The sequence below is a fragment of the Oryzias latipes genome, chromosome 19 (genome assembly GCF_002234675.1).
Source record: "Oryzias latipes chromosome 19, ASM223467v1".
Classification (NCBI taxonomy): domain Eukaryota; kingdom Metazoa; phylum Chordata; class Actinopteri; order Beloniformes; family Adrianichthyidae; genus Oryzias; species Oryzias latipes.
Window position 1 is genome coordinate 11,024,279 of NC_019877.2, and position 12,686 is coordinate 11,036,964.

Consider the following 12,686-nt stretch of genomic DNA (forward strand, 5'->3'; position numbering starts at 1 on the left):
TTGGGTGGGGGGAACTGAAGCACTCAGAGAAAACCCACACAAACACACTTATTAGTGTGTCGCCCTTTTTTTTAAACGCCGAAAAGGATTTTGACAAATTAATTAACCCTTTTTTTAGGCCGGGACATGGTGTGTGTTGTGTTTGCATTTGTCCAGTAGGGGGGAGGCAGGCATTTTAAAAATGTGTACCCCGGTCAGGTCCCCCCTAACAAGTGACATTGCTTGTTAGGAAGGTGACTTGACTTGGTGGGGGGGTACTGTATGTTAACCCCCTCCCTCCACCAAACACATGTACACAACAACACACATATTTATACACCATATCCCAAGATAGTACAAGGATTATGAACCCAATAAAAACATATTTTCCCTTTTAATTACATTCTTTTTCATCCCATTTTTTATTTTTACTTTTTTATATTTCTTCCCTTTTGTGTCCTACTATGTACTAAAAAAAGGCTTTTCCTCATTTTTACCCCGTTTCTATTTTTATTTTCCCTTTGACCCTATTCTAAACATTAGTTTCTGCCTTTTTGTGTCCTACTATGCACTAAATAAAAGGCTTTTCCCCCCATTTCTGTTTCTTTTTTCCCTTTGACCCTATTCTAAACATTAGTTTTTGCCTTTTTGTGTCCTAAAATGAACTAAACACAAAGACTTTCCCCCATTTTGACCCCATTTCTCTTTTTTCCCCTATGTCCCTTTTCTAATTCTAGATTTTTCTTCCCTGGTCGGATCCTCCTTCACAGCTTTGTTTTGCTGCTGTTTTCGTTTGGAGTTCTAAGTCCTTCTCTTCCTAGACCCGCAGGTCTTGGAGTTCCTTCTTGAGAAGGTTGTGTTTCTCCTTTGCCTTCAGGTGTTCCTCCTTTGCTTTTGAAACGTTTTCCTCCACACTATCCAAATGATCAACCTTGTTCCGCAGATCAGAAACCTCAGTTTGAAGGTCAAAGATTTCATCCTCCATAACGTCTGTTGCTGCTTTTATCTCATGGTATTCAGTCTCCAATGTTTGACGCTGTTTCAGAAGGTCGGTCAGCATGGATTTTTCATCTCTGAGGTTTTTTGTTTCATCTCGAAGAGGTCGCAGTTTGCTGAGTGCCTGGTTGTATTGCACAGCCAGTTGACAAAGTTCCTTTTGCTGCTGTTTTAGTCCTGAAACTTCATCCTGAAGCTGCTTCTTTTTGTCTTCAAGTTGGGATTTTTCTTCAGAGATTCTGTTAAATTCAGCACTGACCTCTTTTAGTTCCTGGTCCTTCCTCTGGAGATCTTGGATTTCTTTCTCTAGAGCAGCAGTGCTCCCTTTGTGAGCCATGATCTGAACTTGAACGTCTTGAAGCTCCTTATAGAGACGGTCATATGTTTCTTCTGCCTTCAATTTGTCCTCCTTTACTTTTAAAACTCTTTTCTCCACATTTTTTAACTCTGAAAGCTTCCCCTTCAGAAAATCAACCTCCTCGAGAGCTTGACAGTTGTAGGCTTCCGCCTCCTGAATTTCTGCTTTTATCTCATGGTATTCAGTCTCCAATGTTTGATGGTGTTTCAGAAGGTCGGTCAGCATGGTTTTTTCACCTTTGAGGTTCTTTGTTTCATCTCGAAGAGGTCCCAGTTTACTCACTGCCTTGTTGTATTGCACAGCCAGTTGACAAAGTTCCTTTTGCTTCTGTTTTAGTCCTGAAACTTCATCTTGAAGCTGCTTCTTTTTGTCTTCAAGTTGGGACTTTTCTTCAGAGATTCTGTCTGCCAGAGCATTTTTCTCTGCTGTGAAGGCGTTTGTTTGTTCTCTGAGCAATTCCAGTTCTCTCCTGTCCTCCTCACGTCGAGCAATCAGCTGACGTGTTTCCTCCTGCTGCTGTCTCTGATCAGAAATCTCTCTTTCCAGTTGAGCCCTCAGATCTGTGAGACGTTGCCTTTCTTCTATCATGCTAGGATAGTTGTCTGCCATCGTCTTTTGCTCCTCATTTTGTTGTTGCAACTCCTGAAGGTTTTGCCTCAGTTCTTCAGTCTGTTGCTTTAAAGCCTGGAATTCCTCAAATTCATTTCTGAAATCAGGTTCCAGGTGTGCTTTGCGGGCAGTCTTCTTCTGGAGTTTCTTCAGTTGGGATTGCAGATCTATCTTCTCCCGTTTCAAAAGTTTACGTTCAGCTTTCATGCCAGGAATTTCTTGCTCCATTTCTTGCAGCTGCTGAAGTCTGGCCTGAAGAGAGGCTATTATTGTTTTCAGGTCTTGGTTACTTTCCAAGACCTGAGATGTTTTAGTCCTCTCTTTTTCACACACTTTTTCCACGCGGATCTGCTTTTCCACGTCCACTCTGAGTCTCTCCAGCTGCTTCACCAGTTTTTTGTTTTCCTCGATTGCAGCTTTCCGTGTCTTCTTCAATTCTTTGCATGAAGCGTCCAAATATTTCCTTTTCCGCAAACTCTTGCAAATTTTCTCCAGATGTTTGCTCAAAGTGTCATTTTGCTGCAGAATGTTCTCTGTGACGTTATGTAATTCTTCAATAGAAACGTCCATCTGCTGAAATTCTTCGCCGTGTGACATTTTGAAGGAACTGGTCAATAAATCTCAAAAAGTTGACTCAAACTCAGTTCTTGTTTTCGAAACTTGTGAAACCTTCCTGTTTCTCTTTCACTTGCGTGTCTTTGCCCACAAACTCTGAAATTCGTTTGCTCTGAAAATGCCTCATATTTATAGATAAAATGCTGGAGGTCTAATGATGTCAAATGATGTCAAATGATGCCTTTGAAGACTGAAATGAGATGCAACATAATCCACCTGCTGATGTCAAATGATGTCATCACCTCTAAAGGAATGACCTTCACTGATGATGTCACTGTGCAAACTTTTTTTCCCTTTTTAAAAATATATTTTTCCAGCAGCTGAAACAGACATTAAACGAGGAGTCTGTTGTTTCAAACAGAATTTCACTGCACTCTCAACAGTCACTAAAATTTTGAACACATGTTTTGCTACTTATTTGTACAGACATCAATCATTTTTACCCTTTTACTGATCTTAATACCAACCTATAGCATTATTAACATGTACATGCTTCCTTTGGAGAATGCCATCAGACTTCACCATATCAGCATTCATAGCTATGCTGAATATACCCAGCCGTACATAGTTACATCTCCTGTTGACACAAGACCAACAGAAGCACTTTTTGACTGAATTTAAGATGTGAAATCATGGATGGCGTAAATTCCCATCATCAATGTTAATGAGCTTGTATCGTCACTAGCAAAGCAGCGAGTCTAACCTGGAGACAGTTATGTTCCCACGTTTGTGTGGGGACGTGCGGAAGTTAAATAAAATGAGGCGCTTTCGGCTTCAGGGGTGCGTGGAGTGCAGCATATATCCTACAGGGAGCTGGTTAGGAGCTGGATGAAGGTAAGTGCAGGGGGGAGGCAGACGGGGCGGAGCCTGCATGTGGGGAGAGGCTTGGAGGCGGACTAGCAATGTGTTCAGTTACAAGACAGTAAGTCCACGACAGCTGTATAAGCAGGCTTTATGAGGCACACCAGTCATATGAACAGATATGTTGATGTTCCATTGACTGTTTTTCCCCCCGTTTCCTGTGCCTCACAGGTGAGGGATATCACAACTATCACCACACCTTCCCCTACGACTATGCCACCAGCGAGTTTGGCTGCAAGCTGAACCTCACGACATGCTTCATTGACCTCATGTGCTTCCTGGGCCTGGCCAAGGACTGCAAGCTGGTTTCCCGCGAGTTGGTCCTGGCTCACCGGAGACGGGAGCCACTGCAGTGGCTAGGATTAAAGGACTGATGTAGACTACCCACGTTTTCAGCAAAGATGATGGACTACTGCCTTTATTATAGTTTACATCAAGTTTTTAACACTTTAAAAAAACAAGGTGTACTTTAAGCACCTGAGCGTTGGAAAAAGAAATAGATCTGTACGTTTATTCTCTTTTTTTCCCCAAAAGTTGTTGGCTTTAATGAAATAGCACGTGACTGAAAGTGAGAGATGCCAGACCTTTTTCTCTTTTTTCTCTTTCATGACTTGTTTTCTGCAACAAATATGGTGAAAAGTCAAAGCGTTTTTCTCTAACTGTTGCTTAATAAACAAAGTTACCAGATTTAAAGTGTTAGATCTTAATTGGCTGAATTTCATTGGATTTGATGGGGTTTTTTTTAACAAAAGGTGCCAAAATTGTTTGAAGTTTGAAGTTATAGCAAATGTCATTATTGCCTCTACATTTCACACAATTTTGCCATGTTGGGCAAAACACACAACATGCCACCCATGCATGGTGATGTACTGTAGTGGGTGTAGTGAGTGAATTGTAGCAGAGCTGCATTTGTTTTTTCTTTTAGCTTTTGGGTCATCAGAGCTGTTGCCGTGGTGATTTCCTAGACAGGGTCTGGCTTCCCTTTTGATATCGTCCAAAGGTGAATCTCCTTTTGAAATTTCATGAGCATCAGTGTTCCTGTTTGTGTGTGTGGTTTTTTTTCTGGTTTGTGGAATGCTTTATTTTTAAATGTATTATTTTTTTTTTCTTAAATAAATTGTTTGATCGTAATACTCCTGAATACCAAACTGTGGCAGACAACCTTGCATATTTGTGTAAGATAATATCAGATTTGTTGGATCAGGATATGACGTAACGCCTTATGACTTGACTTATGACTATGAGCCAAGAAAGCAGCACAACAATCTGTGTTGGATTTATGAAGCCAGGGGTCAAAGGGTTTTCGGTCTGAATCTTTTGAATTTCAATTGTGTCCTATTCTCAAATAAAATTCACAATATTTTTACTATACCTGCAATTCTATCAGCGCCTGTACCTCTTTATTTTTGCCATCAGTTGGTGTCTAAAATATGTCGAAATCATCTTGTTTTTTCCAAAAAAAGATCTTTCAAAATTTTCCTTGAGTTGAATGTAAAGTCACTAAACTATTCTGAGACTCGCCTCATGCAGTATTTGCTTTTCTTATTTTTATCAAACACACATGTTGATGGAACTTCTGAAACCAGAATGCGCGATTTAGTCAAACAGAATGCAGAAGGGGCATAACCAGAGTTTTCTCACATCTCTACAATCTTCTAGATGATCATAGACATCATCTAGACATCATCTAGACATCATCTAGACATCATAGATCGGGGGACCCCTCATGACTTATTCACCCTTCATCTATATTCCATTGCACAAAGTAAAGCTGAATTTTATGCCTAAAAGGTTGAAAGGTGATGATCCACCTACAATCTGCTCATTTACTGGCACTTTCCCTTTGCGTGGTAAGAAACTGGTTCATATCCAAATCAAATAAATCCTGTTTGGTTGACACAGGTCAATGAAGAATGTTGGCTCTGAGGTCTGGCCTGGCACCAATCTTCATAATTTGAAACTGTCCTTGAATTGTTATTTTGGAAACCAAAACTGTCAAACGATTATTAGTTACACAAAATTCATTTCTGTTACTTGGCTAATGTGTTTGACACACTTTATGTCATGGTCCCCCTGTCAGTGCTCCTCTCCCTCCCAGCTCTGCTCTGCTCGAGACTCACCAGCTGTGACAACTCACCTCATCAGCCACCTGCTCTCCATAAGGAGACCCAGCTCCAGCATTCTTCGCCAGTTCATTAACCCTGATGGTGCCTAGTCTCTCTGAACTCTACGGCTGGCCCCCTTGCCGCGTACCTCTCGCTAACCTTGCCTTGTTTTTATACCTCAGGTTTTTCTCATGCCACGAAAGTCCCCTGAGTCTGACACCACCTCGATCAGAAGCTTCATTCCTACCTACCCTGACGTCTCCCTCCTTCAAGAGTCTCAGCCTCCGTGCTCCTCAAGATCTCCAGCCACGCCACTCGCCAAGATCTCCAACCACGCCACTCGTCACGAACTCCAGTCACGCTACTCGCCACGAACTCCAGCCACGCTTCTGAACATCACTCCGGTTCGCCGCATAACCACGACGGGATCTCCGCTCCTGTCTCGGACTAAGACTTGCCAGCGTCTCCAGCCACGCTTACCCACAAACACTTTCTGGACCAGCAAAATAAAACTTTCTACTTACCTACCACTTGTCTCCTCCTTCCGGGTTTCAGCATCTGGGTCAGTCTCGTGTTCTGATCATGACACTTTAGTGCTAGAGATCGTTCACCTGCTGTTGGAATTCACTTATAGCTTCTAAAATCTTTGTGCCCCAACAAATTCAGTAAAACGTTTTTGAAATTTTCTGTAGTTTTTTCTTCCGATTTTAAACTTTGCCTCAAAACCCACTTTATTGTTATCTTTGACAGCATATTTTGGGAAATAATGATGCAATGCTGAATATTATTTTGCAGCAATATGTATAAAAATATGATTTAAAATAGCTGCTGTTTGGTCAAAGATAAAAGGATCAAGTGTAAATGTAGCACAGATGTGATGAGAGAGGTCTGCCACAGCAGTGGTCGCTGTCATTACAGTCCCAGCTGAGCAGGTTCTGGCTGAAACATGACTCTGCAAACATGGCTCCCTATTGCAAGTCAGCACATTTTTGTTTCCCATGACAAGCTGAGCCAACTCTAGAAATGAGTCAGGCCATCACTGTGGGGTGATGTGAGCAGAGGATGAGTTCAAATACTCCAACCGAGCCACTCCTGCTCTCTCTGCACATCTCATCTGACTGAAAGCAGCACAATCAACAACCAGATCCTGACTTCTGATCCCCCTGGACCAATGGAAGAGGAGTGCATGAATCAGGTTTTATTCCTCACCCAACGAAGTCATTTTGTGAGTTCGTGGTAATGATGTGCCTTTTAACAGCATCTGCTTAGTCTTTGTTTTTTGAGCCAAGATATAAATTGTATGGTGGCCGAGAAGTTGAAGACACATTTACATTTGAGATACTAGCATAAGATAAGCAAATCCGGGTGCAAATGATCAAATACTGAATCACAAAAACAATCTCAGTACAAATTAACAAAACAATGAAACAACAATGAAAGCGGGTAAACAGATTCAAACAGAAAGGGAACATCCTAAATCCCGGAAATTACGTAATATAAAACTAATTGTGTAGGATCTTTTACACTTATTTATTACTGTTTTATGTAACATTTTAAAACCCGAGACAGTCCAAGAGCATGTTTTAAATTGTGTTACTACAATAACAGTTCCAACAAGGTAAGTTGTTTGCATCACTTCCAGTATTAATAGTATTCTCTTTCCGTTAAGCTAAACATGGCATAAAAAGGAGAAAAAATTAAGGGAAGTGAGCAGCTGCTAACGGAAAGGGAATACCCTTACTATCGGATATGATGCAAAAACTTTACCTTGCTAAACAGTGTTGTAATTTTTATTGTAGTAATACAAAAAAAATGCTTTTGGACTGTTTAATGTATTTAAAATGTACACATAAGGAAAACAGTAATAAATAACTTTAATGGTTTTATATTACGTCCCTTTCTGTTAGAAGCTGTGTCTCCGCTTTAACTGGTAACACTTTATAATAAGATTCCTTAACAAGCTTTGTTAACACATTAACAAGCATTATAATAGAATTGTTAGGGTCTTAGTAAGACATTTATTAGTACAATAAGTCTAATAAGGTTTATGAAATTACTTGGTTAACACATTTAGAGGCATTATTATTAGGATGTTTTTAAGATGCTTATGAAACATTTACTGGCATTATAGATGCCTAACAAATGTGTCAGTGTTAATAAGCTTAATAAGATATATTAACAACCTTTGTCAACAAATTAAGAAGTAGTATCATTGTTTGGGGTTCTAGTAAGATATTTATTAGCATGTACAGAATCAAAGGTGGGCAGGTAAACCAATTTACCATTGGCTAATGAATCTGTCAATCAAACCCATCAGCTAAATAGGCGTGCTCGCTTTCTGCCAATTGAATGGCCTCTTAGACTTTCTCTAAGCTTTCACACAGGTGACAAAATAGCCCCGCCCATTTTTTATTCTGTACCGGTCGGTCTTGAGCGTGTCAGCTTTAGCATGGCTCCTGTAGGTTTATTCCCTTCGGTCGTCAAAAATTACTGGCTTGTGCAACAGGCAACAGTGGTTGAATGCAGTTGGCATTGAATCAAGAGAACTGTTAGATAATAATGCTTATAGTGGCTATGATGCTATAGTTTTGTTTTTGTTTTGTTTTGTTTTTGAAAATTTGTCTGATATAAATTATTATATTTCTTTTACAGAAAGAGTTTTGTATGTTTAGTCTGTTTTGATGTTATAAAGTTCTTTTTACAAGCTTTATGCTTTGTGGTTGTGGTAAAAACCGTTTTCACTTTGATGAGGTGCTGCAAAACAATTAATAAACTGTTAACAAAGATTATTAATACATTTGTTTAGCCTATAAGCAGTTTAGTAATAGGATTTTGAAGACAATGGTCTGACTTTAGATGTTCATGAATCTTATTAACACTTTCAAGTCTTTGCAAGACATCTATAATGCTAATAAATTTCCAACTAGCATCTTACACATTAATAAAGCCTATTATTTTGTTAAGTTAGTCAATCAAACTTATAAGCTTATTAACACTTAGGCTTGTGTGAGGCATCTATAATGCTAATAAATGTCTTTCTAGAACCCCAAACAATAATACTACTTCTTAATGTGTTAACAAAGGTTGTTAATAAATCTTATTAAGCTTATTAACACTGACACATTTGTTAGGCATCTATAATGCCAATAAATGTATCATTAGCATCTTAAAAACATCCTAATAATAATGCTAGTAAATGTGTTAACTAAGTAATATAATAAAACTTATTAGACTTATTGTACTAATAAATGTCTTACTAAGACCCTATAAATTCTATTATATATAATGCTTGTTAATGCGTTAACAAAGCTTGTTAAGGAATCTAAAGTAAATATAAAGTGTTACCCTTTAACGGTTCTGTTTCTGGTTTTGGGCATTTGTAACAAGGGTTTTTCTTTTTTTTTTTTGGTAATTTGCACACGGATTTACTTCTGTGTTTCAGGACTCTAATTTGTTTCATGATTTGCTGTTGTTTCTTGATTTGCTGTTTGTTTCATGATTTTCTGTTGTGTTTAATGATTTGTTATTGTGTTTCAGTATTTGTTCATTTCTACTGGGATTTCTTGTTGTTGTATCTTAAATGTATGCGTGTGTTGCACCTCTCGGCCACCGTAGTAAACCTTGTTCATAACCACCAGGGACCGCATGCCAGTAGAGCTCCTCCCTGGGCCAGAGAGGCTCAGGGAGGAGTGACTTTGTTGGGTCTGACTCCACCAGGGTTCTTTGGGAAGAGCCCCGGCCCCAGGCCCTCATCTGTGAGCCCCAGCTCCAGGCCTGGCCTGACTGCAACCTGTGTGTTGCAACTGGACCTTGTTCTTTCTGACTCAGTTTAGGGATTCTGAACCGCTCTTAGTCTGACTCATCACCTAGGGCCCGTCTGTCATGGGACACCATGCCATCAGCATTAGCCCTGGACAGATGACCTTCTAGGATCACTCGAGTGCACAAACCCCTCCACCACGTTAAGGTGGCGGTTCACGGAGGGGATAAATTTAGACTGTTGCAATTCTTTCTTTTTCAACTTTTTTCATGTTTTCTTTTTTTTTAATGATTGAAATTCATTTTAATAAAAATAAATAACTTATTAAAAAATGTACAGTAACTGTCTTTTGGTAGGGTGGGGGGAACTGAAGCACTCTGAGAAAACCCACACAGACACATTTAATAGTGCGTCTCCCTTTTTTTAAATTTTAAGTCTGGCCAGATTTTAAATAATTAGTAAATCAATTCTAATGTTTTTATTGTCTGTGTTTTTTGTGTTCAACCAGCAGAAAGAATTGAAACTATTTTTTCCCTTCAATTTTACAAATCTTAACTAATAACAATCCTAAAGACACAACATTCTGGTTGGGTGGGGGGAACTGAAGCACTCAGAGAAAACCCACACAAACACACTTATTAGTGTGTCGCCCTTTTTTTTAAACGCCGAAAAGGATTTTGACAAATTAATTAACCCTTTTTTTAGGCCGGGACATGGTGTGTGTTGTGTTTGCATTTGTCCAGTAGGGGGGAGGCAGGCATTTTAAAAATGTGTACCCCGGTCAGGTCCCCCCTAACAAGTGACATTGCTTGTTAGGAAGGTGACTTGACTTGGTGGGGGGGTACTGTATGTTAACCCCCTCCCTCCACCAAACACATGTACACAACAACACACATATTTATACACCATATCCCAAGATAGTACAAGGATTATGAACCCAATAAAAACATATTTTCCCTTTTAATTACATTCTTTTTCATCCCATTTTTTATTTTTACTTTTTTATATTTCTTCCCTTTTGTGTCCTACTATGTACTAAAAAAAGGCTTTTCCTCATTTTTACCCCGTTTCTATTTTTATTTTCCCTTTGACCCTATTCTAAACATTAGTTTCTGCCTTTTTGTGTCCTACTATGCACTAAATAAAAGGCTTTTCCCCCCATTTCTGTTTCTTTTTTCCCTTTGACCCTATTCTAAACATTAGTTTTTGCCTTTTTGTGTCCTAAAATGAACTAAACACAAAGACTTTCCCCCATTTTGACCCCATTTCTCTTTTTTCCCCTATGTCCCTTTTCTAATTCTAGATTTTTCTTCCCTGGTCGGATCCTCCTTCACAGCTTTGTTTTGCTGCTGTTTTCGTTTGGAGTTCTAAGTCCTTCTCTTCCTAGACCCGCAGGTCTTGGAGTTCCTTCTTGAGAAGGTTGTGTTTCTCCTTTGCCTTCAGGTGTTCCTCCTTTGCTTTTGAAACGTTTTCCTCCACACTATCCAAATGATCAACCTTGTTCCGCAGATCAGAAACCTCAGTTTGAAGGTCAAAGATTTCATCCTCCATAACGTCTGTTGCTGCTTTTATCTCATGGTATTCAGTCTCCAATGTTTGACGCTGTTTCAGAAGGTCGGTCAGCATGGATTTTTCATCTCTGAGGTTTTTTGTTTCATCTCGAAGAGGTCGCAGTTTGCTGAGTGCCTGGTTGTATTGCACAGCCAGTTGACAAAGTTCCTTTTGCTGCTGTTTTAGTCCTGAAACTTCATCCTGAAGCTGCTTCTTTTTGTCTTCAAGTTGGGACTTTTCTTCAGAGATTCTGTTAAATTCAGCACTGACCTCTTTTAGTTCCTGGTCCTTCCTCTGGAGATCCTGGATTTCTTTCTCTAGAGCAGCAGTGCTCCCTTTGTGAGCCATGATCTGAACTTGAACGTCTTGAAGCTCCTTATAGAGACGGTCATATGTTTCTTCTGCCTTCAATTTGTCCTCCTTTACTTTTAAAACTCTCTTCTCCACATTTTTTAACTCTGAAAGCTTCCCCTTCAGAAAATCAACCTCCTCGAGAGCTTGACAGTTGTAGGCTTCCGCCTCCTGAATTTCTGCTTTTATCTCATGGTATTCAGTCTCCAATGTTTGATGGTGTTTCAGAAGGTCGGTCAGCATGGTTTTTTCACCTTTGAGGTTCTTTGTTTCATCTCGAAGAGGTCCCAGTTTACTCACTGCCTTGTTGTATTGCACAGCCAGTTGACAAAGTTCCTTTTGCTTCTGTTTTAGTCCTGAAACTTCATCTTGAAGCTGCTTCTTTTTGTCTTCAAGTTGGGACTTTTCTTCAGAGATTCTGTCTGCCAGAGCATTTTTCTCTGCTGTGAAGGCGTTTGTTTGTTCTCTGAGCAATTCCAGTTCTCTCCTGTCCTCCTCACGTCGAGCAATCAGCTGACGTGTTTCCTCCTGCTGCTGTCTCTGATCAGAAATCTCTCTTTCCAGTTGAGCCCTCAGATCTGTGAGACGTTGCCTTTCTTCTATCATGCTAGGATAGTTGTCTGCCATCGTCTTTTGCTCCTCATTTTGTTGTTGCAACTCCTGAAGGTTTTGCCTCAGTTCTTCAGTCTGTTGCTTTAAAGCCTGGAATTCCTCAAATTCATTTCTGAAATCAGGTTCCAGGTGTGCTTTGCGGGCAGTCTTCTTCTGGAGTTTCTTCAGTTGGGATTGCAGATCTATCTTCTCCCGTTTCAAAAGTTTACGTTCAGCTTTCATGCCAGGAATTTCTTGCTCCATTTCTTGCAGCTGCTGAAGTCTGGCCTGAAGAGAGGCTATTATTGTTTTCAGGTCTTGGTTACTTTCCAAGACCTGAGATGTTTTAGTCCTCTCTTTTTCACACACTTTTTCCACGCGGATCTGCTTTTCCACGTCCACTCTGAGTCTCTCCAGCTGCTTCACCAGTTTTTTGTTTTCCTCGATTGCAGCTTTCCGTGTCTTCTTCAATTCTTTGCATGAAGCGTCCAAATATTTCCTTTTCCGCAAACTCTTGCAAATTTTCTCCAGATGTTTGCTCAAAGTGTCATTTTGCTGCAGAATGTTCTCTGTGACGTTATGTAATTCTTCAATAGAAACGTCCATCTGCTGAAATTCTTCGCCGTGTGACATTTTGAAGGAACTGGTCAATAAATCTCAAAAAGTTGACTCAAACTCAGTTCTTGTTTTCGAAACTTGTGAAACCTTCCTGTTTCTCTTTCACTTGCGTGTCTTTGCCCACAAACTCTGAAATTCGTATGCTCTGAAAATGCCTCATATTTATAGATAAAATGCTGGAGGTCTAATGATGTCAAATGATGCCTTTGAAGACTGAAATGAGATGCAACATAATCCACCTGCTGATGTCAAATGATGTCATCACCTCTAAAGGAATGACCTTCACTGATGA

General features: G+C 39.9%; 1 protein-coding gene across 1 annotated transcript; it reads right to left on the reverse strand.

Moving 5' to 3' along the window:
* Nucleotides 1–12,686, reverse strand: LOC111946452 (trichohyalin-like). The gene is made up of 3 exons (XM_023949792.1): nucleotides 10,673–12,686; nucleotides 3,588–3,774; nucleotides 1–2,562 (listed from the first exon to the last, which is right to left on the reverse strand). The coding sequence occupies exons 1-3, from the start codon at nucleotides 12,407–12,409 to the stop codon at nucleotides 797–799; spliced, it is 3,690 nt and encodes a 1,229-aa protein (XP_023805560.1). The 5' UTR covers nucleotides 12,410–12,686; the 3' UTR covers nucleotides 1–796.

Excerpts from the sequence above, each read along its gene's own strand:
- LOC111946452 (XM_023949792.1), bottom strand. The coding sequence starts at position 12,409 with ATGTCACACGGCGAAGAATTTCAGCAGATGGACGTTTCTATTGAAGAA. Across the intron at positions 3,775-10,672 it reads AGGAACTCCAAGACCTGCGG|CCACTGCAGTGGCTCCCGTC; the intron begins GTCTAGGAAGAG and ends CTTTAATCCTAG. Across the intron at positions 2,563-3,587 it reads AGTTGTGATATCCCTCACCT|ATTTATTGACCAGTTCCTTC; the intron begins GTGAGGCACAGG and ends CAACTTTTTGAG.